General features: G+C 34.7%; 1 protein-coding gene and 1 pseudogene across 6 annotated transcripts in view; one reads left to right on the top strand and one right to left on the bottom strand.

The window, feature by feature from the left end:
- The window catches only part of LOC142348634 (transmembrane protein 184B-like), a 61,784-nt gene extending 35,128 nt beyond the window's left edge, over positions 1–26,656 (top strand). For 2 of the 6 annotated variants that reach the window (XM_075400043.1, XM_075400044.1), the window contains 3 exons: positions 7,526–7,659; positions 8,806–8,979; positions 13,144–13,616. In XM_075400043.1, the coding sequence (XP_075256158.1) occupies positions 7,526–7,659; positions 8,806–8,979; positions 13,144–13,400 (565 nt within the window). In that variant the 3' untranslated portion in view covers positions 13,401–13,616. The other 4 variants (XM_075400045.1, XM_075400047.1, XM_075400048.1 and 1 more) reach the window with 4 other exon arrangements.
- On the bottom strand, positions 16,541–19,742 carry LOC142348500 (uncharacterized; annotated as a pseudogene).
- Positions 26,657–26,857: the final 201 nt, after the last annotated feature.

Below are 26,857 nucleotides of genomic sequence, written 5' to 3' on the forward strand. Positions count from 1 at the left end.
GTCGACCTATTCAAAAAGTTTTTAAGCATTCTATTAAGTATTCTTTGAAGTTCGAGATTTTAACTAAGTTTTAAATATTTTGAGCTCACCAAGTCTTCTATTCAAAGTTTTACAAAAATTGATAGACAAATTTTTAAGTTTTATATTGTTAGTACGCTGTTTTTACAGATAGTTACGCCAATTTGTAGCTTTCAAGATTTTTGCACTGTACACAGTAACGGGAACAACAAAGAGAAATTTTGGAAGAAACTATTGAAGAAAATACAGCCCCAGTTGGCGAACAATTTTGAAAGTACAATAAAAAAGCAGCAGATTGAGCTATTAGAGTAACTTGCTCTGGGGTCAGGATGTGCTCTGGAAATTTGCCCTGATTTGTTGACGTGCTCTGGGGTTTCGATGTGCAGTTCAGGTACATTGCATTGGTTTGAACTTACCCCCTCTGCCCATTTCTAATTACGCGCTCTGACAGCTTCAAAAGTTTTTTTTTTATACGTTGGGAATTATCAAATGGTCTCTTCATCTTCACAACTATGAAATGAACTTTTCTTATTTTGAAATTTAATTGCAATATCATTGGAAAGCTGAGTTATAATAGAATGTAATTATGTAAGTGATATATCGGAATGTGGAGGCGAACACATTTAAAAAAAGGTTTTAATTTGGTATGAGTGGGGCTGGTTGGGGCAGTAGACCTGGTATGGGTACGAAAAAGTCTATTATCTCGAAAACCACCGTATGAAATTAATAAAATGATGTTTTGGAATCAGCATGAACTGGGGCTTAAACCTAGGGCAAAAATATTGAAAAAAATAAAGGAATCAAAAATTGATTTTTGAAATTTGCTCTTTTTCAGCAAACTTTGATTAATCAAGAAACTGGACAGCACAACTAAATGAAAACGTTCGTACCTTTATCTTCGTAAAATGCTTTTTGCTAATTTAGCATTTTTGCAGATGCTAAATTAGCAAAAAGATATAACATACTCCTGAAATCGATACAGAAATGATTTTTTAAACTCTACATTTTAAATTTAATAATTGTGTGGAAACCGACTCTGATTTTCCTCTGTACAATGCTTATGCATTTTGTTGGGAAACACTTTAAAAAGAAATTTTTATTATCATTTGGGGCGTTAGTTCTAATTTTTTGTGATACCATAAATTTGTATGTTTTCAGCTAGTCAAAGGGGAGAATTTAGTCGAAGTTCAACAAAACTGCCCATTCATTGCCCCTATATCAACAGTAATTTGAAAATTTTGTATAGAAATCAGCCGAATCGTATAATAATTTGGGAACAGTTTGGGCTAGCATACATCTTCTAACTCTTCCTCTTCAAACAAATATTAACCAAGTTCAACATTTTCTTTGCATAATTCATCAGCTCTTTGAAAATTTTGTATACAAATCAAAAGATTGACATTTGTTTCTATGCAAATTCGAAAAGTACAATATGATAAAACAAAATGGTCTGGCAAACGTTTTTAGTCGACCTATTCAAAAAGTTTTTAAGCATTCTATTAAGTATTCTTTGAAGTTCGAGATTTTAACTAAGTTTTAAATATTTTGAGCTCACCAAGTCTTCTATTCAAAGTTTTACAAAAATTGATAGACAAATTTTTAAGTTTTATATTGTTAGTACGCTGTTTTTACAGATAGTTACGCCAATTGTTAGCTTTCAAGATTTTTGCACTGTACACAGTAACGGGAACAACAAAGAGAAATTTTGGAAGAAACTATTGAAGAAAATACAGCCCCAGTTGGCGAACAATTTTGAAAGTACAATAAAAAAGCAGCAGATTGAGCTATTAGAGTAACTTGCTCTGGGGTCAGGATGTGCTCTGGAAATTTGCCCTGATTTGTTGACGTGCTCTGGGGTTTCGATGTGCAGTTCAGGTACATTGCATTGGTTTGAACTTACCCCCTCTGCCCATTTCTAATTACGCGCTCTGACAGCTTCAAAAGTTTTTTTTTATACGTTGGGCATTATCAAATGGTCTCTTCATCTTCACATTTATGAAATGAACTTTTCTTATTTTGAAATTTAATTGCAATATCATTGGAAAGCTGAGTTATAATAGAATGTAATTATGTAAGTGATATATCGGAATGTGATGGCGAACACATTTAAAAAAAGGTTTTAATTTGGGGTGAGTGGGGCTGGTTGGGGCAGTAGACCTGGTATGGGTACGAAAAAGTCTATTATCTCGAAAACCACCGTATGAAATTAATAAAATGATGTTTTGGAATCAGCATGAACTGGGGCTTAAACCTAGGGCAAAAATATTGAAAAAAATAAAGGAATCAAAAATTGATTTTTGAAATTTGCTCTTTTTCAGCAAACTTTGATTAATCAAGAAACTGGACAGCACAACTAAATGAAAACGTTCTTTCCTTTATCTTCGTAAAATGCTTTTTGCTAATTTAGCATTTTTGCAGATGCTAAATTAGCAAAAAGATATAACATACTCCTGAAATCGATACAGAAAAGATTTTTTAAACTCTACATTTTAAATTTAATAATTGTGTGGAAACCGACTCTGATTTTCCTCTGTACAATGCTTATGCATTTTGTTGGGAAACACTTTAAAAAGAAATTTTTATTATCATTTGGGGCGTTAGTTCTAATTTTTTGTGATACCATAAATTTGTATGTTTTCAGCTAGACAAAGGGGAGAATTTAGTCGAAGTTCAACAAAACTGCCCATTCATTGCCCCTATATCAACAGTAATTTGAAAATTTTGTATAGTAATCAGCCGAATCGTACAATAATTTGGGAACAGTTTGGGCTAGCATACATCTTCTAACTCTTGCTCTTCAAACAAATATTAACCAAGTTCAACAGTTTCTTTGCATAATACATCAGCTCTTTGAAAATTTTGTATACAAATCAAAAGATTGGCATTTGTTTCTATGCAAATTCGAAGAGTACAATATGATACAACAAAATGGTCTGGCATACGTTTTTAGTCGACCTGTTCAAAAAGTTATTAAGCATTCATTCTGTTAAGTATTCTTTGAAGTTCGAGATTTTAACAAAGTTTTAAATATTTTGAGATAACAAAGTCTTTATTCAAAGCTTTACAAAAATTGATAGACAAATTTTCAAGTTCTATGTTGTTAGTACGCTGTTTTTACAGATAGTTACACCAATTTGTAGTGTTGAAGATTTTTGTACTGTACACAGTAACGGGAACAACAAAGAGAAATTTTGGAAGAAACTATTGATGAAAATACAGCCCGAGTTAGCGAACAATTTTGAAAGTACAATCGAAAAGCAGCAGATTGAGCTATTATACGTTTCATAAGTCTTCATGGTCCAAAATGTATTGAAAAAGTATACTTCGAAGATCTTAAGCACCTATGTTCATAGTTTTTTTTTAAAAAAATGAAATAAATAGCCTAACCAATCACATAAATTCTGAAACTATATTAGGAAAGTGCTTTTACACCCCATTACTCTGACAGCTTGAAAAAATGTTAAGCCGTTTTCTTTGAAGTTCCAGTGTTTAACGAACTTCTGTATTTTGCCATGTACAAAGCCGTATTCGGACTTCTACTAAAAAACGTCCTATAGACAAATCTCGCAGATGGGTGTAGCTAGTGCATGTTTTGTACAATGGTAGCACCAGTTTAATTTTTAAGGTTATTGCACTATACACTGTTTCAACGAAGATGATATTTGGCAAAAAGCAATCAATTTTGTAAAAAGTTGTTTTTAGCAGAAATTTAGACGTAAATTATAACAAAAGATATAAATTAAACTCAAAAAGCAGCAGAATGAGCTAATATACGTTTCATAAGTCTTTCTAGTTAATAGCCGCCCTCATCTTCTCAGCCGGCTATTATTGCGCTCGTATTTTTTTTACTTCGTCAACCTTTTTTTCGCTTTACCATTTTGCCGCTTTTTCGACATTTTGCGTGAAATCTTATTGACTTCTCTAGGCTAGTTTCTCTCTTCTCATTCTGCTAAGCGTGAATTTGAACATCAGTTGCTATGCAAAGCAATTCAAAATGAACAGAGTCGGTATAAAAAAATTGAAGTCAGAAATAGAAACGGGATAAAGCCCAATTTTAGATGCCCGCTATTTGAACGTCGTTCCTATAAGTCTTAGTTACCACCTCTAATGCTTATTGGTGTTGATAGTAGCCCCTGTAGCCTCTCTCTAAGAAACAGAATTATGTTCAACTACGAAATGCCATCAAAATAAATCGGACTTAAAAGATATTTTTGTACAAAAATCTTTTTTTTTCCAATATATTCTATTCGTTCAATCCCAATCATGCTTATTGGAATCAACGGCGGCTATTTTCCGGCAATCTGCCGGGTATGTTTGAGAACTTCTTGAGAAAAATATACTTCGAATTTCGTGATTTTAGACACCTCAGTTGATTGTTTTTCAGTTGTTTTTTGGATAAATTGAGCGAAGAAGCCTAGCCAGTTACAAACTCAAATTTGTATTGGAAAAAATATAAAATGAGTCCTTATACGTTTCATTACTCTCATTCCTTGAAAAGTTATCGAAGAAAGTGTTTTTTGGAGCTCAGGAGATGTGCAAAGCTTTCTTAATTTACAAAAACTTCTACACAAACTATACACAAATCATAGTTTGGTGGAATTAGTACGTTTTCCGTACAACGGTAGCACCAATTTGTGTCTTTTAAGGTTTTTGCACAATACACTTTGTTTGTAACAACGAAGATAATTTTTGGCAAGAACTATTGGTTTTGTAAAAAATTATGGTATTAGCGAGAAATACATCCGTAATTAGAAAATTTAAGACTTAACTTCAATCAGCCACAATATAGGCCAATATACATTTCATAATTCCCTCTAGTTAAAGAGTAGTTAACCGAATTAAATTTCTGAAATTAAAGAATTTGGCGTTTTACATGTCAAACATCATAAAATTTTGCTAAATTCTTTAATTTCAGAAATTTAATTCGGATAACTTCTATAAAGCAGCTAGACATTTATATTTTTGTTCTTACGTATCATAGCAACAATTTGTAGTCGCCAGATGTTTGCACAATGAGAGTGTTGTTTTCAAATTCAATGAAGGGGAAGACATTTGGTCATGGAACACTCAGCTGGATGAGTACTTGTGGGTTTGAAACGGATGTTGAAAAATGAATTGATTCAACTTTACCTTGAAACATCAAATCAAATTTTTTAAGAACTGCAGCATGTCGCTAAAACTTTTTGCCGATCCAATTTATAAGTTTTTTTAGATAAGGAGCTGCAACCATTTTTCCGTTTAATTGAGTATTGTTAATTCAGTATTGTTAAGATTGTTATCCAATAATTTAAAATCAATTGAAACCAGCTCGATAGATCAAGATATTTGCTTCGCTGAGGATATTAACTAATAATTGCAACATTTTTAAAGGACAAGATTTTGTATACATTTTTGGAACTTTGAGAAAGATCTTGGAAACGGTTTATGAACTAGATGAAACACCCTTTAATGACTGAAGGCTGCTTTTATTGTCGCAATGTGCTTTCAAATGGTTTTATTAGAGCAATGATTTAAGAGTTTAGGTCGAAAAACTTAACTCTCTGTCGTAGGTTGTGGTTGATCTACTTTATACCAGTTGTTACAAATATTGAGGTTCAAATATTTTTTGAAAGTCATATTTTAACGGGACTCCATGCATGAACAAAGTATATAAAAATAGATTCAATTCGAATATACTAAGAAAAGCATTAGTACAATGAGCAATCATTTAGCAACGTTTTGCAATTGTCGTATTTCCTTTTTTTTCATTCGGAGCTAGAGCAGCTTTTTCTGATAAAAAAGATTGGAGTTGACGTAAATTTTACATGGGAATGAGTTGAGTGGCGTTTTGTGCATTTGAGGAGTTTACTTCCAACCAAACTGTTTTTTTTTGCAATTTTACTGCACGCCAATGCCTTCAGAATTGTTCTACACATTTAATCAAGAGCATGACATTGGATCAAGTTAATACTTTGCTGAATCACTTTTTGGGGGCTTCGAAAAGACATTGCTGCTAAATTGAATAGCTTCAAGCACATAGTGGAGCACCAATTTAAAGTGTTTAGTGGAAAACTGCCGTTTGTTGCAAACGTTTTTTTATTCAATATGTACCAGTTTTCTTAGATAACGAGCTTGCAACAACTTTTCCTCTCAATTGAGCTCTACTACGGGATACTGTGTTGAAAAGTCGGCTGAGTTTTAATGCTGGTTTTTAAAGGTATAATTTAACCGTTAACATTTGCAGCAAATTCCTAAAATTTTATGAATTCTTATGAATTCCTGCTGATTTCTATTCTGTTTTGCGCTAATTCAGCTCTACATTCCTGAAAGTAAGGTTTTAAAATTTTTATGTATTTCCAAAAAACCTTTGAAACCAGCTTAATAGATCAAGATGTTTGCCTCGCTTAGGAAAATAACAAATTTTCAGAAGAAAAGAAAAAGATCAAAACTTAACTTAATTCGAGGTGAGATATTGTATTTGATCAACTTTTCGTTCTTCTGTGTTTCGAACATGTTAATTGCCCAAAAGCACACAAGTGTGTGCAAAATATCGCCCATACTGCTTCGGAACTTGAAACACTTTAAAAAGAGTGTCCGAAACTATAATTGATCCTCCTTAAACCAATTTTCAACAATAATTGTTTTTTCTTGTCATATATTCTACAAAAATTATTTTTCTATATATCAGGTTTGATCAACATCTTAGCAAGTTACGCCAGGAGAACTTCTTGACATGTTTTCATAAAGATCTTGTCAATATCTTGATAAGATCTTACCAAGGTGTTCCAAGAATTTCTTGCTATCAGGGTCTTGGCAAGATGTTTCAAGTTTATCAGGAGTTTTCAAGATGACATGGCAAGTCTTCATGACATGGCAAGGTGTATCAAGTTTAGTTTCACTGGGAGGCTATTAGAAGACGTTATTAGGAGAGTTATCGGGTCAATTACCCACTTAATGAAGATTTTCCAGTGCTATTCCGAGCGTGAGTCACCTAAAACGTTGTGTTTTCTGCAAAAAGATTTGTATGCAATATTTGAAGCAACTGAGCTGTAGCGAGCACCGGTAAAAATTACTCATCATATCAGAACAACATCAAATTGCAGCATTTTCATACCTGGTCAATGTGACAGAAGTATAGATAGGCCATCGAAGTTATTTGGGACGGATGTTAATCGGTTATAATGAACACGGTTTTGGCGGTTTGAGAAATTTGTTGATCGATGTTTAATTCAGCATAATAATTTAATCGGCAGAATTTGGGTCTTTCATTTGCATTTGAAAAAGCTGTTTCATTTTGCCTATTTCAATCCCAGTGGAGGGCAGGGGTCAATCAAGTATGTTGTTCGATAATCTTTTTTTGTCAGTATTGTGATTCAAACTAGTTCTTTCGTGGCTCTCATCTGGCAATATGCTGGCTATAATAAAAATCTGGCTTCAACATCAATAGAGCGCATATAACTTGAGACCGGAGGCTCTGACCTAACCTCATGTCAGTCAATGCTTTAATGCTTGATGGTGATGCTTTCAGATCATTCGCGGAGAGTGGGAAAAACACTTTGAGCAGCATCGGAGCAAGGTTCACAGAGACCATGAATCCCAAGGATGTCATTGAAGACGCACTACACAACTTCTCACCCCAGTACCAACAGTACACTAGACAAGGTCAGTCAACACAACGACAAAGAGCACAAATATCCCAAGAGGATGAAAGGGAACGATTTGTTTAAAACATTGATGTAATAGGCAATAAACTACAGCACTGCTAAATTCTAAAACATATCAATAGGCATCGATAAGTTTTACAATTTAGAAGTGTTGCATCGAATTATTGTGCAAACATAAACTTTACGTGCTATGCGAATATTTTTATCGATTGATCCGTCATCGTAGGCTAATTTTTTGGAGCTTAAAAAAGCTGCTTTTGAAGATCAAAATTGAAATAGAAAATTTCAAGACGGATCGTACACTTCAACACTAAATATCCATATCTTGATACCCTACCGAACGGAAGTTTAGATGGGTTTCAAACTATGTCTGTTTTCTGTCATTCTCTTACAATGTGTATTGACCAAAAAGTTATGAATTGAATTTTGATATTATTGGACACCACTTTTTCTAACCCCATCATCTTATCCAGATCTCCTGACCTCCCGATCTGGATAAGTTTATGATAGCTACAACCTTAGCGAACCTCTCGCCTGTTGTTCGAGAGCATTTTCTGATGGTTTTCAGTTGATTTTAACATATCATATAATAATTACACTCCACATTAAACATTAGAATTTTTCCGAAATAATTGAAGGCTGTTTTTCGCTTTCCCCCCGTTTTTTTCTTGATGTTAGTCGCGTCATCTTCCCAGCGAGCGATTATTTCGCTCCTCATTTGCTTTTTAAAACTTCGTTAGAAAAGTTTTCTGCTCAATCTGCATTTAAAGAGAAGTAGCCTAGTGAAGTTGTTTTCTGAAATAGGATCTGGGCTATTTATACCTTGAGCTGGGTAATCAAATACAGAAATCGCGCATGCCTGGAATTTTTATCATCATATTAAACTTGTAGGTCACCTTTCGGTTATTGACTGACGTTTCGGACTGATGTTAATTTTAAGTTGTCAAACAATGTTTTTAGAGCAAAATGTTGGTTCGCTTGGACCCGAATATTGACAGATAAAAAATTTATATCATTTATTAGTAATCGGACCGTCTGAATGCGTTGTGTTATCTTGACAGTGATCACTAATAAGTTCATTTAACTTGTACAGCAATACAACTGCAATAAATCAAGCTAAAATCACTTCAATCGCCTTTTCCAGGAGCAGATGCTGATGCTGAGTTCCTGAAAGACGTCGGATCAAGTCGAGTGGCTGGCAAGAACAGTGCAAGTGGGGGGCAAGTTATGTCTGGAGGAGTTGGCGTTGGTGGAGTTGATCAGCCGACTAACAGTGCCAAGACTGAAAAGATGGGGCTCCTCAATGAGTCTAGCTCAGGTACGACCTTCAAAAAAGATGCCATTCAGCATTGCTGGCCTCATATTCAGTGTTATTTTTTTATAGCTGCGAAGCTGTAAGCTGAGCGAAGCTATATTGCGGTGCTCTTGGTTTTTTTACGACTCGAAGAGGAGTATTGGTTTTCTTAAGGTTTTTTTTTTTTACCGAAAGTACTATTCGTTCAGACGCTGTTTTGACCTAAAAGCGAAAATGAGTAAAATTGCCGTGTGAACTTATTTTTTGTGAGCGAGAGAAGTTTTTTGATCATGCGCTGCGTTTAGTGAATGACTTTTTGACTTTGAAAATTAGTTTTTGACTGAATGGCACATATAGATTACCGTTTTAGCCGTTTTTTCGTCTAAGTGGCCCATTAATTTGCTTGTAATTTGGTTTTTTGTAGAAATGATCTTTTTCGATGATATATTGACATGCAAACCTTGGAAATTAATAGCACAGTGTTTTGCAGAGCCTGAAAACGCGTTTCAAGTTCAAAATTGGCACATATTTCTTGATTTTATTTAATTTTCTTCTTTTTTTCTATTAATTTCTTCACTTCTCGATTTTTAACCGTTTTTTGCCAACAATCATTTAATATGGCATTTTGTTTTTGATAATTCATATACTCAACGCCTGTTTCCACCTGGATGTTATTTTGTTTTATAAAATTGTAGATAAGCTAATCCGATTTCTGTAGTTTTTTTCCGATTTTTGTCTGTTTTTTTTGTTTGTATTTTGGTTTTAATTACTAGAAATAGTTTTTTTTGTGCAACATGAGAGACTTTAGTTTCGTTTCAAAAAAATTCAATCATTTTTTCGGCGTTAGGTTTTTGAAAAACAGTTAAAACTTTTCCATAAATGCAGTCTTAAAAGTTTTTTTAGACCAATTTTTTGCAAAATGTTTCACTGTTTCGTATATTTGATTTTTGCTTTTTCCTATTTTTTGTTCTCTTCATGAGGATAGAGCTTTGTGTCGGATGACTCGTTATCTTTTCTATGTCCCGAATAATGAACAATGAAATATATTCGTTTTTCTTGATTTTTATTAATTTGAATTTTAACTTTTAATTTGAATCAAGAATGTTTCTTGTTACGGTGTTCCTTACCTTGTGTCCATATTCTTCACATTCTAGTTACTATCATTCTAGCTTTCTGCTGGCACCTACATTTATTTTCGTTATATTGATTTTTTCGGTTGTTAAAAAATTGAATTATTTCAGCTTTTTAGATTTTCGTAATTTCTTTGGTTTGCAATTGTTTTCATTCAACATAAGGGAGTACTGAGAGTTTGCTAGCAATCCTTTTCCAAAATTTCCACGTCTTACTTTTTTTTACAAATTTTTTCCGGCCTTGGTAATAATTCAAACGATTTTTTGCCTTTGAATATTCTTCTACTGCTTTTGTCTTTTCTATGAGCAATTTATTTTTGAATTAGTATGAAATCATGTTGTCTAGCATATGTACATTAAGGAAGAATCATATGTTGTTTTTTGTCTTAATTGCAGTGATTAGAATCGAATTGTGGTGGTTTTCTGAAGCTTAAATATGAGCATTCTTTTATTTAATTGAGTTTCTTGAGATTATTATCTGTCGTTTGCTTCTGCGATCTTTTTGAGCTTAGAATCATGAGCTATATGAGGGCAATTGATAGCCCTGTTGGTTTTTTCAGTTTACCAGTTGTTTGACCATTTTGAAAATTTCGGCCTTTTTAACGTTACCAAACGTTTTCAGTAATATAAAATTTTGCTGCATTTTGTTTCTCTTGGTGAGTGGATTAGGTTTCAACAATTTTTATATCAGACCTGGAGAGGTAATGAGTTGAAGGTTTAATACAAAAGGCAAAGGCTTCGGCTGCAATTACAGTTTTGTTTTTGAAGTTTTGACGCTTCGAGTCGCTTCCGGAATTCTTCCGGCTATGTTTTTTGTTTCGTCGTCTGACGCTCTTTTTTCGTTTTACGTTTGTTCACACAGCAAAGCCGAAAAAGTCAAATTTTCTGAATGACTTCTTCCTCGCACTAACGGCATTTGCGCGCGTGACGTCATTTCTCACTCGCTTTAGCAAAAGTTTTTAGGTTATTTGCGTGATTAGATTTTGATCACACGTGAATTACCTCACTCAAAAAAATGACTTTTGCACTTTAAAACTTATGTTTAATTTGAATTTGTTTAAGGTCAAGGGAACTCATATGTGCAGTAAAGGTCCCTAATAAGAGGCGTCTGTGGAATGAATTTAAACAAGCTTTATTAATTTATCGCTGAATGTATTTTAGCCTAGTTTTTTGAGCGGCGTCGATTTTTTTTTTCAGTTTAGATCTGTATCTGTTTCTATTTCTATTATATGGCATGCAGGTCTATTCTTTCGCAGCTATTCCGGCAATCTGCCGGCTATGTTCTTCATTGTGGTTTCAAATTAGGTTGATGTATCAGATAGTCGAAAATGCATCAGGAAAAATGGTTCTTCTAGCTCCAAAAAATAAAAGACAATACGTTTCATCAGACACACAACAGAGCCACTAGAGTATAAAGGCTAAAATGAAAGCTTTGCCCGATTCCCATGTTGATGAAGCCAAAATATCAAAAAAATTGAGGCATTGATAATTTGAAACAACCGTCAGCTAAATTTGTTGTGTTTGATGCACCATTTTGGTTTCCAAATTTGATCGCTACTCGTGTGAAAAATATATCCCGCAAATACATAACTGCAGTGTGATAAAGATGATACGGTGGTTTGAAAATAAAACTTAATAAGTATCTTAACTTCTTCTCGCTTGAAAATAGTTCAAAATCTTAGATGACGTATATTTCTGATATCTGAAAAAGTGCACATGTCAACAACGACATTCGCTATCACATCTTTGTTTATTTCCTCACAGTTTATGCGTATCTGGTTTGTTACACGTTCTTTAAAACCCTGCAAACTAAAGTTTGACGTTTTCCTTGATTGCAGATGCTGACTACAGTGATAAATTCTCCTTATGACTGAAAGAGTTCCAATCACTTCTCTCGAAAGTGAGAGAAGATTGATTGCCCCTTTTCGGGTTGGGAGAAGTATTGATTGCTGATAAAGAGGTGCATTCTTTTCCCCCGTATTCCCTTGTGTGGTGCAGGGTTTTGTTATTGTTAGAGGGTGAACGATCACTCCACGTGGTCAGCTCCAAGCCCCGAATGAAGGTGACTTTGAAAACAGTGATTATTAACTCCGCTGTATTGGACCTGTTAGCTTCCTCCCTCCCCTCCCTCCCTTTTTGTTACTGATAGTTGGTACGGAGTCGACCAAGTGCCAAATAATCATTCATTATGCTCTTTGACCTAAGTCTTTTTCGAAAAATAACTTCTTTTTTTTTCAATACAAGCGTGTACCGGAACTGAAATGAACTTACTTTCAAAGAAAATGGATGCGACTAACCCACCAATTTAAAGTGTAAGTATCAGTTGGTAGAGTCCACTATCGCAATGCATTAAAATACAAAAGTTAAAATCAGCTACAAAATGGATGAATTAACCCAAAAATGAGGTACCGGTGGACGCTTGTAATGCTGGTCTCTTGGCTTCCTATTCCTCATTTTTTTTTAATGATGATGTTTGAGTAAGGTAAAAACGAATGCCTAATTTTGTTCCGGCAATTATAAAGTTGGATTGAGGATTTGAATTGATACATAAATGTCAAAAATGGTCAAAAGGGGGGTAGTTTTTAACCTAGAAAACGAATGAGAGCCCAAGAGTGAATGATATTAAGTTAAGCATCTAGTGGGTACTAGGGTGGGTGTGGGGGGATGGAAACGGTTATAGTTGCCTTTAAATTTTCAACCTTGGTTCAATTTAGTTCAACTTCAATCCTCTTTCTGGATAGTTAGGCATATTTTTCTAGACCTTTTAATTTTTTTTATGCATTACGGGAGGAAGCAATTTCTGCTAAACCAAATTTGTCTGCTGAAAATATCACTTAAACTTGTGTTTGTCTAATACAATTGTGAAGCTTTTAATAATATTGACAGCTACTGTTCTATTTGTCATGTGATTGTGCTGTGGCCAAGGGGTTCTCTCAATTGTGCTGTGTTCTTAACAAAATAACGATAAAACTTTCGATAAAATTAACAGTTGTTCAGCTTTAACTTACCAATCTAACTACAGATATTTTTGCGATAGCTTTAGACGGTTGTGTTTTAGACACCGAATCTAAAACATCGTCCGTAAGCAGTGTTTCCTCAAAACTGTCAACGTCTAAAGACCTCAAGACCAAAGATAGCCTCAACCGTAAAAGGCGCCAACATAGTTCAAAAGACAAAGCTAAAGCAAAGTCAAGTTTCTTCAGTGCTAGTGTCAAGAAAGAAGGCAGCAATAAGACTAAAGATTTTTCAGAGTTGATGAGTTCTGAGGGTAGCGGTGAAGAATCATCGTCTAATGATGTGCTGGTCACGATATGATAAAAATGATCCCCGACCAATCATAAAGTCATACAAAACGACAATAGAGGACTGATTTATGCTGTTGTGTTTGACAGTTGCTTTTCACGAGTATCGTTTGGGGATTTTCATTTGGCTTATGTATCCTTGGTTAATGAAAACTTATAAATAAATGCATCTACGAAACAATTTGTATTGGACTTTTTTTACTTGCTTTAATTTAAACAAATTTCATCGCGTTTCTTATTCCTTGGGTGCCATAATAGTTCTGATCAACCGTTGGAATCTTTTTGAGTTGTTTTATTTTTGTCATCCTTCTTTGCCTGTCCGGTTATTTTTTCGGAACGGACTTTGAAAGCCATATAATTGTTGCTCGAGGGCAGCATGGTTTTGATCTTAAAGCAAATCTATATATTAATTCAGTGTCGACATAAATGGCACCATGTTTAAGCTCCTAATCTTTACATGTTTTAACAGCCCCTAAACATGCTTTTTGGCAAAAAGCGACTGGCAACAGTCGGATTCGAACCGGGGTCTGTGAGTTAAGAGGCAAAAGCGCAATGATTTGAGCTAAGAAACAGATGAGTCGCGTATTTATCGGGATTTTTGTCCATTAACGTCGCATCCGTTTCTACTTTCTCCAATTCCCTCCTTTTTTCACAATTTTTTTGTGCTCCATGCCTTTCTCCTGACACTATCTATCCTGTATCAATCTACATATTGAAAAGAGTTCGAATACCTATACCACCATATTTAAGCTCCTAATCTTTAATGTTTTAAGGCCTCTTAAACATACATCAAAGCGTTTTGATTCGCGTGTATTTTGAAAAATGTCAATGACCGAAAACTTGACCCTGCCAAAAAGTAAATGACCAAAAATTTACCTATGCCGTAAAGGTCAATGACTGAATACTGAATGTAAAAATGGTTCATTGTTCGAAAAGCTGCCTATGACCGAAAAGCTGTCATCTATATCTATATATTAATTCAGTGTCGACATAAAAGGCACCATGTTTAAGCTCCTAATCTTTACATGTTTTAACAGCCCCTAAACATGCTTTTCGGCGAGAAGCGACTGGCAACAGTCGGATTCGAACCGGGGTCTGTGAGTTAAGAGGCAAAAGCGCAATGAGTTGAGCTAAGAAACAGATGAGCCGCGTTTTTATCGGGATTTTTGTCCATTGACGTCGCATCCGTTTCTACTTTCTCCAATTCCCTCCTTTTTTCACAATATTTGTGCTCCATGCCTTTCTCCTGTCACTATCTATCCTGTATCAATCTACATATTAAAAAGAATTCGAATACCTATACCACCATATTTAAGCTCCTAATCTTTAATGTTTTAAGGCCTCTTAAATATACATCAAAGCGTTTTGATTCGCGTGTATTTTGAAAAATGTCAATGACCGAAAACTTGACCCTGCCAAAAAGTAAATGACCGAAAATTTACCTATGCCCTAAAGGTCAATGACTGAATACTGAATGTAAAAATAGTTCATTGTTTGAAAAGCTGCCTATGACCGAAAAGCTGTCATCTATATCTATATATTAATTCAGTGTCGACATAAAAGGCACCATGTTTAAGCTCCTAATCTTTACATGTTTTAACAGCCCCTAAACATGCTTTTCGGCGAGAAGCGAGTGGCAACAGTCGGATTCGAACCGGGGTCTTTGAGTTAAGAGGCAAAAGCGCAATGAGTTGAGCTAAGAAACAGATGAGCCGCGTTTTCATCGGGATTTTTGTCCATTAACGTCGAATCTTTTCCACTTTCTCCAATTCCCACCTTTTTCACAATTTTTTGTGCTCCATGCCTTTCTACTGTCACTATCTATCTTCTATCATTCTACATATTAAAAATAATTTGAATACCTCTACCACCATGTTTACGCTCCTAATCTTCACATGTTTTAAGGCCTCTTAAATATACATCAAAGCGTTTTGATTCGTATGTTTTTTGAAAAAGGTCAATGACTGAAAACTTGACCTTGCCAAAAAGTAAATGACCGAAAAGTTACCTATGCCGTAAAGGTCAATGACTGAATACTGAATGTAAAAATGGTTCATTTTTGGAAAAGCTGCCCAGGACCGGAAAGCTGTCATTGTCAAAAAGTCAGTGACCGAAAAGTAATTTATGCAATAAAGGTCAATGACTGGATAGCCGCGGATGTTTTTAATCGGAGCTTTTTTTCGCTGAATGTTTGCGTGACCAATTTTTAAACAAATTTTTGCTTCTTTTGTTTTCAGTTTTGCTTGATCTCAGTCTCATAAAAGTTGAACAACTGAAGTTTAATTAACTGAATCTTTTGTTGCGTTTTTTTCAAAAGTTAGGCTGTGAAGAATTTGCCCTATTTTTGTTTTTTACTTTCGAAGGACGATCTTTTCTCTGCCGTTTCTTTCTTTACTCTTTCTTTTTCTTTTTATTTTCTCCTTCATTTGTTTTGTTTTTGGTTATTTCTTTTTCTCTGTCTCTTCTGCTTTTTATCTTTCCTTTCACTTTCTTTTCTCTTTCTTTTTTCCTTTCTTTATCTCTCCTTTTCTTTTGCTTTTCTCTCTCTTTTCTGTCGTTCTGCTTTTTTTCTGTCTTTTTTTGTACTTGTCTGCGTTTTTCTTTTTTATTCTTTCTTTTTTCCTTTTAGTTTCTTAATGGTTTTTCTCTTTTTCGTTCCTCTCTTTAGCTTGTCGTTCTTTCCTCTTTCCTTTCTATTTTTTTCTGTCTTACTGTACTCTCTCTTCTCTGCTTTTCTTTTCTCTTTGTTTTCTCTTTTCTGTTGTTTTCTGCCTTTTTTCTCATCCTTTCTCTCTTTTGTTCCTGTTTAGCTTCTCTTTATTGTCTCGCTCACTTTTCTGTCTTTCTTTTCTCTTGCTTTTCTCTGTCTTTTCTGTCGTTCTGCTTTTTTTCTGTCTTTTTTTGTACTTGTCTGCGTTTTTCTCTTTTTTATTCTTTCTTTTTCCTTTTAGTTTCTTAATGGTTTTTCTCTTTTTCGTTCCTCTCTTTAGCTTGTCGTTCTTTCCTCTTTCCTTTCTATTTCTTTTCTGTCTTACTGTACTCTTTCTTCTCTGCTTTTCTTTTCTCTTTGTTTTCTCTTTTCTGTTGTTTTCTGCCTTTTTTTCTCATCCTTTCTCTCTTTTGTTCTTATTTAGCTTCTCTTTATTGTCTCGCTCACTTTTCTGTCTTTCTTTTCTCTTGCTTTTCTCTGTCTTTTCTGTCTTTGGTTTTTTCTCTCATTTCTTTCTAATAGTTTTTTCTGCCTCTTTTCGTTTTTTGTTTTTCTTTTCTCTCTCTCGTTCTCTTTTTTTCTCTGTTCTTTCTGCTTTCTTCTCTTTTTTGCTTTCTGTCGTTTTCCTTTTTCTTTTCTTTATTTCATTTCTCTCTTTTCTCTATTGCTTTTGTCTGTTTTCTGTTTTTTCCTGCCTTTATTTGTTTTCATTTGTTTTCTCTTTCGTTCCTCTGTCGTTTCTCTTTATTTTCTTGTTCTTTTCTCTTTCTTTTCTGTTTTTTTTTCTACCGCTCTTTTGTGTTTTTTCTGTCTTTCTTTTCTCTCTTGATTTCTTTTTCTTTTATCTTGCGTTTCTCTTTCCTGTCTTTCAGTTCTGTCTCTTTTCTCTCTTTCTTTTAACTCTTTTTCCTTTCTGTTCTTTTTTCCTTTCTTTTCTCATTTGTTTCTTTCTGCTCCCTCTTTCTGTTCTTTCTCTACTTTCGCCCTTTCTCTCCATCTCTCCTGTTTTTCTCTCTTACTTCTCTCTTGCTTTTCTCTTTTCTTGCTTTTCTGTCTTTTCTCTCTTTCTTTTCTGTCTTTCGTTTCTCGATTTATTTTCTCTCTTTTGTTTGTCTTTCTTTTCTCTTTCTTTTCTGTACTTTTTTCCCCTCCTTTCTCTCTTGCTCTTTTCTTACGTTTGTTTTTCTTTCTCTGTTTCCTTTGTCTTTTTTGACTTTTTCCTCTTTCGTCCACCCATCTTTTTTCTCTATTTTGTCTTTTTTTGGGTAATTTTTTCTCTCGTTTTATCTTGCTTTTCTCTCTTTCTCTTCCTTTCTTTTGTCTTTTTTTGCTTTCTTTTGTCTTTTCTGGCTTCTTTTTCTCTCTTTTTCTGTTCTGTTTAGCTGCCCTTTTTCTTTTTTCTGTCTTTCCTTTGTCTTCTGTCTCGTTTCGCCGTTTCGTTTCTTTCTGTTCTCATTCCTTTCTGTCTTTGTTTTCTTTTTCTGTTTTCTCTCCCTCCATATCTTGTTCTCTTTTTTACGCTCCTTATAAATGCAGCCTAACGTATTACATGCGTTACGCTACGACAACATGTAGAATTTCGTTATCTGTACAAGTCTTAGCGCTCCCTAATTATAAGGGTCAGCAAAGCCGAAAAAAGTTGAACACAAAATTGCTGGGACTTGGAGGTATTATACTAAACCAAACACATCGGTAACGTAGCGTAACACCTATGGCTGTTGAACGAGGGGCATGTTCCAGCCCGAGGTGGTAGAAAAAAAATGAATTTTAAAAGTTCTATTTTTCAAATGATCTTGTTTCTATTTTTCAAATGATGATACTTTTGCGGGCCTGCTAGTTTATATTAAGAGATTATTAACTACTAAAGGCTGATTACAATCCAAGTTTGAAAACATCAGCTGAATTTTTTTGTTCCTACCTCTAAGATTCATGTATAATTATAGAATATAACTGAAACTGCACACCAAATTAGAACACTTTTTGACACTTAGGAATAAATTTTGTAATTTTTTTATCGCTACATTTTTATTTTTCTATTTCAATCCGGATGAAGATCGCATTGACGGTCTCTTTCCTTTCATTGAGAAGCTCTTGGAAAACTGACTTGATACTTGATCAGACATCTCCAGTTTTTGTTTTTGTTGAAAAAAGAGTGAGGTTTTAAGATATTAATTTAAAAATGCTCTTTTCTTCCAGAATAATCTTTTGATTTCAGTTCTGGAGTAACTTTTTCACGCTTGAATTCTTGATTTTTTGAGTAGTTCGAATAGCAAGCGCGCTTTCAGAAATTAATTCGGTTACTAAAATAAAACCTATTTTGAGCGATGGCAGTACATAACACATGTAGCACAGTGGCTAATATATCCGTCTTTTATAGGAGAGGTCGTGGATTCAAACTCCTCTGTTGTCAGAACTTTTGGCACTGTAAAGAAATTTGAGCGTTTGTCCTCATCTAAAAGATTAGCCTCGCCAGTCGTTCGAGAGCAATTCGTCCAACGTTAGTCGATTTGTTTTTACTTTGAATTGCTCTCAAACAACATTTTTAACAACAAAATTGGAAGCAATTATGTTAAACATGTTTTTATGCAAAATTGTCGCCTAACAGTCCTCTTCTAGAGCTTTCTTTCGGTTTCATTTCTCGAGTGTCTTCTTCAGGCTTGAGTTTTTTATTTTTTTGAATAATTTGTAGCCGCCGTCAGCCTCAGAACGGCTATTATTTAGGTGCTCCTTTTTTAAATTCGCTTTACCTTTCATTCACTTTTTTAATTTTTCAGAAGTCGCAAATTTCACGTTTGAATCATGACTTACCTCATTCACGGTTTCAACTGACGGGATTTTGAATTCTTTCACTCGTTTATAATCAAACAATATTGCGAATACGGTCAATGGCAAAATGAAGAAACGAGATAAATCGATAAAGCCCTATCATTAAGCCATGGTGCATTAGATTATCAAAGTTCAGGAGAGCGGATGCTAGCTGGCATTAGTTACGAGCTTAATAGCCTTCAGTTTAGAATCTGAATTAGGTGTATTTATACCGTATAACTGAAATTTTACACCAAATTGGATCACTTTTTGACACTTCAAGAGAGATTCTATCAATGTTTATCTTTTCTATTATTATTTATTTTAATCCCAATGTGCACCAATGACGGCCATTTTCTAGCAATTTGCCGGCAGTTTCTTCAATTTCAAGCATTCAGGAAATAAAATCTGGTGCTAAGGAAAGCTCACTGTGAGAGATCATCGGACATAGTCCTTGTAGCTCAATGGTAAATGTGTGCGATGCTCTTTCGGGAAGAACCCCTCATTATGGTTTGGAACCCCTCTCTAGTCGGAAGTTTTTGCACCATTAAAGTTTCTCTAGCCTAAGCCCCGTTTACTGTGAAAATTGAAAACTCAAGATAACTTTTAACAATATTGTAAAGGTCACGTACAGTTACTCTAAACTCTTTGAAGGTTTGTAAAGCACTTCTATATAATTTGGGCTGTTAGTAATAAAGTATTATAGTTGATAAGATAGGTAGCTTCGGTCGTTTGTGCAGTAGTTAGAGACTAGAAAAGCTCTAGAAGAGCTGATCAGTTAATAAGCTCCAGGCGTAACCTGTTTCTTACCGAAGAAAACCGGTTTTCTACTGAAGCCATACGCTCGGTTTCGTTGCTCGTTTGTGAGTGGATCGCCCGACGATAGTCGGTAATCTTTCTTTTTAATAACCGAGAAGCGATAGCGGCTATTATTGGGGACATCATTTTTTTTACAGTTCAAAGAAATTGAATTGTATTGGGGCGCTGTCTTTTTTAAGATCTGTTCACACATTTTCATGCTTTTTGAAGTCAAATTGGAGTAGTGATTTTGGTCTTACCGAAACAGGAAGTGGAGAGAAAAAGCGAAAGGAAATTTTATGCTCTAAATTTAAAGTAGAGTGAGAAAACGGTGTTTGAACAAAAGTTCGCTTTCTCGCTTGTGGTTTTTTTGTTCACATGCGGCAATTTCAGTTTGACTTTTACTGTTTTTCGATTTTTTTGGTTTGGAATTTTTTCTAAATGGTTTTCCTAATCCATTCATAGTCCGTTCTAGGTCTAGTTTTCTGTTTTGTCAATGAAAATTCTTTGAATTGTACGTCAGGACTTGTCCTGCTATGTTTTTGACTTCGTCGTCTTCATCTATGATTCTTGCGACCTGACTTCTTGGAATTGACTTTTTAAATTTCAGTGACTTCTACTGCTTCGTTTGTTCTGCTTTTAGGACGTCATTTGTGCTGCTTTTAGGTTAGTTGCGTGACTTGCCTCGCTCAAAAAAATGACTTCTGAACTCGCTTAATGAACTTTAATTTTTTTGAACATTCACGAGCTAAAGATCAATAGTGTGCATATAAGTTGTGCCAAGCGTATATGCCCTAATTCTTTCTTAGAGTTTCTTAGATTTTTCTTAGAGTTTTTGATTTCGAATATTAATTTTGAAAAAGCTCTTAGGGTTTTTCCTTTTAGAGTGTATTTGTTTAATAAAAATGGCAGTCCGAATTGAACCCAAAAAATCTAGTCGTCTATTAAAGGAATGGTGGTCAGGCAATGTGACGGCTATGTTCACGCTATCAGAACATTGAACTACAATAAATTTTCATCCAAATTTGTTACAAAAAGCGAGAATACAAATTTAGCCCAGGTCGTGCCTAGGTTAAATATAACATGAATTTGATAACATGTAATAGTTTACTTTGAAAATTAAAAACTCGAGATAACTTTTAACAATCATAAAAGTTCACATACGGTTACTCTAAACCCTTTCAAGGTTTATAAAGCACTCCTATATAATTAGGGCTGTTAGTAATAAAACATTATAGTTAATAAGATAGGTACTATTAATTGCATCGATAACGCCACCAATTCATTTCTGTATCTTGTATTTTGTTTTCCGACCGGGAGGTCGGAAAACAAAATAAAAGATGCAGAAATGAATTGCAGGCGTTATCAAATATCAGCACTTTTGTTAGGTGGCGTTTTACTGATTAATTATTTTTCGGAGACAATGGAAGATTGTATTCTTCAAAATCTGATACTTTGTTTGTTTGTTCAGTTCAACGTTTCTTGTATTGCTTCTTTTCACATATCTCATGAAAGCTTGTGGCCGTAAGAATCAATCATACCCGCGATTCTTCGGTTTTTGAAAGCAACTTTTTCACTTGCGGTAATTTGATTTTTTCATCTGTTCTTTCTCTTGACTGCAATAAAAATTAAAAGATGTGTTATAGTTGTATCTATTTGCCATTGTATGATTCCCTTAATGCTTTTTATGCACTCCTTGGGGTCATAAATTAAGATAATTTCTGAGTTTTGCAGGTTTTTTGTGCTATTACAATAGCTAGCCCTAATGAATATTGCTATTGGTTTCCTAATGCGACAGTTTTGAGCGTATTTTATGTTTCCAGATTATGACTGTTAATTTTTTAAAACTTTGAAACCATATATTGTTGTAAAATATCTTTTTTTTAGTTTAGCCCTTTTTATTGTTTGTTGCTTTCTTGTCATTTACTCCCAATAAGGACATTCTGTATTGTTTTCTAATGAGGTAGAAATGCACTTAGGTGTTTTTTAGTTTAAAGCTCTGTGTTTGAGACTGGATTTGTTTTCATGAAACAACGTGCTTTTTTCAGGTTTGCCCCTTGCTGTTGCTCTTTTTCTGGTCTTGTCGATTAGACTTGATGATTGAACATCATCTTGGCCCTCTATTGCGGAAACGAATTGTTGAGTAATTTTCTGCTGATTGAAGATAATGTTTCTATTGACTGAGGTACTCTTCGAATTTGAAAAATTTGAAAGACTTTAGAGAATTTTTGTATTTTACCTTTACATATTGTTTTTGTCCTTTTCACTCAATGGAATCGATAAAAAGTTTTTGAATGATTTCTAAGGTTATATGGTATGCTATCGGTAAAGATTTTGGTTTACATTTTTATGTTGGTTTTTCTTCGATTTTTCACATAATGTCTGATTTTTGCAAATTTTTTGTTCCCATGTTTGTTACGTTTGTTTCTCATTGATTTCCACAAACTTGAACCCAACTGTGGAGTTGTTAGAGAGGCTGTTTTCTGAAACATAGTTATCAAAATGTTTGCTATTTGAGCAAAAAATTTTTGGTATACATGCGCCTACTGCGAAACAATTTTTAACTTCTCTTGAAGAAAGTTTGACGCAATTATTGTCGTCGTGTATGTCTTTTTATACAAAGTTTTTATTTGACTGATTCTTTTGCTTTGAGAGAATATTAAGTTATTGAATTTATGCATTGTGTGTGTTCTAAATTGCTCTCCCATTCAAAGCGGTTGTTGGCAGTTCCCTACTACAACTCAAATAAAAAACTTTCGTTTTTTCGCTTCAAATCTTACTACCGTTCTAAAATAACATAACCCTTAGTGAACTTTTTGCCCATCCCATAAGCCACCTTTCCTGCTGACAGAACCAGGCTGCAATAGGATCGGGCCCCTGCAGTCTTCGGAGAGCAATTTATTCAGCGTTGGTTGGTTGTTTTTTTAGAGACTCATAAGTGATGCAGTATGTTTGTCTGATATTTTTGCAACTTCTAATTTCTTTTTTCTGAAAATCTCTTTAATCCCCTCAAATTTCTTTTTGTCCATTCTTGAAGTTATTAATAGCCGCACAGCGATAGCTGGGGCTATTATTGGCCTTCTCTTGGTTTTTTTACAATTCAATGAATTTGAATTGTATTGGGGCGCTGTCTTTTTTTTTTAAGATCTGTTCACACATTTTCATGATTTTTGAAGTCAAATTGGAGTAGTGATTTTGGTCACGCCGAAACAGGAAATGGAGCGAAAAAGCGAGTGGTTTTGCGGCGTGATTTTTTTTCGCTCTAATTTTAAAGTAGAGTGCGAAAATGGTGTTTGAACAAAAATTCTGTTTCTCGGTAGTGTTTTTTTGTTCACATGCGGCAATTTCACTCTGATTTTTACTGTTTTTCGATTTTTTGGATCGGATTTTTTTCTAAATGGTTTTCCCAATCCATTCACAGCTCATTCTATGCCCAGTTTTTGTTTGAATTAAATTTTCATTTCTCGCTAGTGGTTTTTTTGTTCACATGCGGCATTTTGACATTGATTTTTTGGTTTTTTTTTCTTATTTTTTGATCTGATTTTTTAAAAATGGTTTTGTCAATTCACTCATAGTCCATTCTAGGTCTAGTTTTTCTGTTTAGTCAATGAAAATTCTTTGAATTGTACGTCAGGACTTGTCCTGCTATGTTTTCTATTTCGTCGTCATGATTTTTGTTACGAACATATGTCGTCACAGCCACTTTTTGTTCATTCGTTCATGCAATTTCAACTGAATTGCATGTGTGACGTCATTTTTCGCTCTTAGTGGAGCGAGTTTTTTTGTTCACGCGCGTGATTAAATTTTTGGTCACACTTGACTTACCTCACTCTCAAAAATGATTTCCTCAATTTGAAATTGACTTTTTTTTTACTTTAATTCAAAGAGATAAGGTCAAATGGGTGTGTGTCACTCTAAATGAAGGTTATTTGAGATCAGCTAATAGAGGCAGCAATAACTTATACAGATTTTTAATCAAAATATAACAGATCAGCCTTCAATGAAAAGACGAATTTTTTTGGTCTGTCTTTTTTACTGTTTTTTTAGACTGCCGATCTACGAATCTATTGCGGCTATTTTCTGGCAATCTGCCAGCTAAGTTTTCTATTTTTTTTTCAATTCTGTTTTTTTATTCAATTGGGTATTATATGGTCTTCAAAAAATAAATGTTTTGAAGTGTCAACTTTAAGAAAAAATTATGAAAGGCTGTCGGATTTTACTGGTACGTCAAATCACTTTTTTTCATTGATTCATGCATTTTTTTTAAAAAAACGGTCAGGTGGCGTTATTTTTTTTATTTTTTACTATCGAAGTATGATTAATAATTCTAAACCACGTAAGCTCTTCGAAATCACCCGTTGCGAAAAAGCGGAAATATTGTTTTCGTATTTTAATTTGAGACTACAGATCGTGGAAGCTCGACTATGTTTTCGAGCAAATCGATGGCTGTCTTAAGTGTTAGCAAGTTTGTTGAAACTATTTTTCGGAGAGGTAACGACCGAAAAAACTACCATTCTGTAGTTTGTCTAGGGTGCGTGATATATAGTTAACATTTTTAGTCGACGCGCTTGTTAATTGCTCCCAGACGAGGTTCGCAGCATATGTTTCAGTCCTTCTGGTCTTTTTTCTTTATCTTTTTTGGTACATATTTGTCGTTTGATCGTTTCATCTGGCTTTGGTCGCGAGAAAGGGGATAAACTGAAGCATAAAGTTTCTTAGCGGTTCTCTAAGAGCCTTAATGGTCTCTATGTATACTGTTCGCCAAAACTGCTGAAGAGACGTAAATTTTAGGTGTTAGGAGCCATACATTTTGTTGGAATTGAAAACTACAGACTTTTCTCCCCCGAACTGTTTTTTAGGCATAAATCTACGGCTTTAAGGACAATTTATATGGTTTGGAGATACCCCATCGCCCAATTGCATACCCCGCCCACTAAAGATAGGTTTCCTGATCTAGCGGCAGCTACCACGAAAGCCAAAACCTGCACAGTCGTTAGAGAGCAATTCGTCCAACGCTTGCCGGTTATATTCCATTGTTAATTGCTCTCAAACGAAGTTTGTAGCAATTATATTAGTCCTGTGGTCTCTTTCTGTGATTCTTCGCTTAACCGATTTTTCGTCTGACCCATTTGGCCTGTCTCCCTCAACACGGTATAAACATGTAGCGCTCGGATGGCATTAAGCTCTCTTAGAGCCCTGAGCTCTTCTATCATTTCTCTACTCTAAGAATGCGATTCACCAAAACTGTTTTGAGCAGACAATTTCATGGTGTGAAGGGTGGCTCTTTATCGTCAAAGTTTGACCCCTCTCAGTTACCCCTCCCCTCACCCCTTCCGACATCAGCCCCCTCCCTCCTCAACACTCCCATTGTCCACCACCCTCATCTAGCCTTCGCCCCCCCCCCCACACTCACAAACTCAGGCACCCTCCCCCCTAAAGCCAGCATCCCTAAGCCCCAGCTGGCTACGACCGAAGCCAACCGCTTGTTCGAGAGCAATTCGCCCGACGTTAATCGCTTATGTTTAATTTTTGTAAGAATTGATTTAGTCATAAGAAAATAGCTCTGATCTTTGTTTTATACTTGACTGTAAATATCCCATGTTCGCCCCCGAAAAGTTCAGATATCAAATTCGCCCATCATTTCTGGCTCGTTCTTTGAGATTTCGCTTTCTCTCGTCCTTTTCAATTTCTCTCGACTTGCTAAATTTGTCACAACGCTTGTATCTCTTGAAAAGGTTTTCTAATTTGATTGGGCCTCTGGAACTTTATCATTAAAATATGATCTGTTTTTATATCTTTCCTAACAAAAACTGTTCTCTGCTATTTTAAATTACTTTTTTAAATTTCGTCAGAATGAGTTTCAATCGTGACATTGTTTTTAGGGTGATGCGTGATGGTCATGGAACTGCAACCCGAAAAGATTCCACAACAACAACAACTAGTGCAATACGACTTTACTAATCTCAAAGAGTTATCGTCTCGCCATTTTGTACTGAACAATGAAAAGTTCAATTTTTACAGAAAGCAATACGATCAACGTTGAACTGCCCAGCACGAATAACTGTTAATTTTTTGTAGCACTGGAGGCATGGATATTTAATCGACAATCGGTTATCGGTGCAGTCGATAATTAGCACAAGTTCACCCAAACTTCCTCAGTTAACTTAAACGGTTTGAGTTTTATGACGAGTTCTGGTGCCCGCGTCAACGTTTGCCCGCTTTCTCAGGCCAAAAACTGAATTAATGGAGTCTGCAATAGCCCGTAAAGATTTTTGGCGAAATTGTTAAGGGTCACAGATCGACTAACTACTACTACAGTGTTTTTTTTTTTCTGCAGCGTACTATAGACTATAATATTGTTAACCACAAATTTTTTATGTCCGTAAAATTGTTACAGACATTTTTATCAATTACCAGTATAATACCTTTCCATATGTAACCGTGTGCTCTATGTTCATTTGCGTGATAATAACAATGCCAAAATCTTATTCAAAGTTAGCCGTGACGTTATGTGAACCAGTAATGGCTCAAATTAATTATCGTTATTAAATCAATATAATTTTCGGTAGTTACGATAATGTGTTGCTTCATGCATTAAGCGAAAAATTAATAGTATAATTTTTGCAGCTGCCGATCTCGACGCATGTTTTCTGCTCTGAAAGCCAATTTTTCTTATAGCCTATTTTTTCTATTTTGTTTATCATAACAATCTTAAAATCCCAAAAACAAATCAGCATTTAATTTATTCCTCTCAAAGGTGTCTAATTTAGTGTATTTATCATGTGAAATTTTATTTCTACGTACTATTTGCATGTCTGAAAATAATTTTTTATTGTGCAGAATTTATATTCTTTATTTCTGCGATAGCGTATAATAGTGTGCAACTTTATAGAGTCTGTTCAACTTTTCTGCAATTAAATTTCGTTCATAGTTGTCCCAAAACTACGAATTTCCAATGCTTGATCAGCTCTTTTTATGTGTATGATCGCTTTTGTAATTCCACCAATGTTACAAATAGTCGGAATGCCAAGCAAGGTCTTGAAACATAGCCTAGTTTTTGAGAAAGTTATTCCGAGCGCTCGAGTCGGAAAATACGAGGTTGTATACGGGAGTAAGAATAGGAACATTTTTTGTACAGGTTTTTTAAGACAATACCA

This window comes from Convolutriloba macropyga, chromosome 10 (genome assembly GCF_964194025.1).
Source record: "Convolutriloba macropyga chromosome 10, txConMacr16.3, whole genome shotgun sequence".
NCBI lineage: Eukaryota > Metazoa > Xenacoelomorpha > Acoela > Convolutidae > Convolutriloba > Convolutriloba macropyga.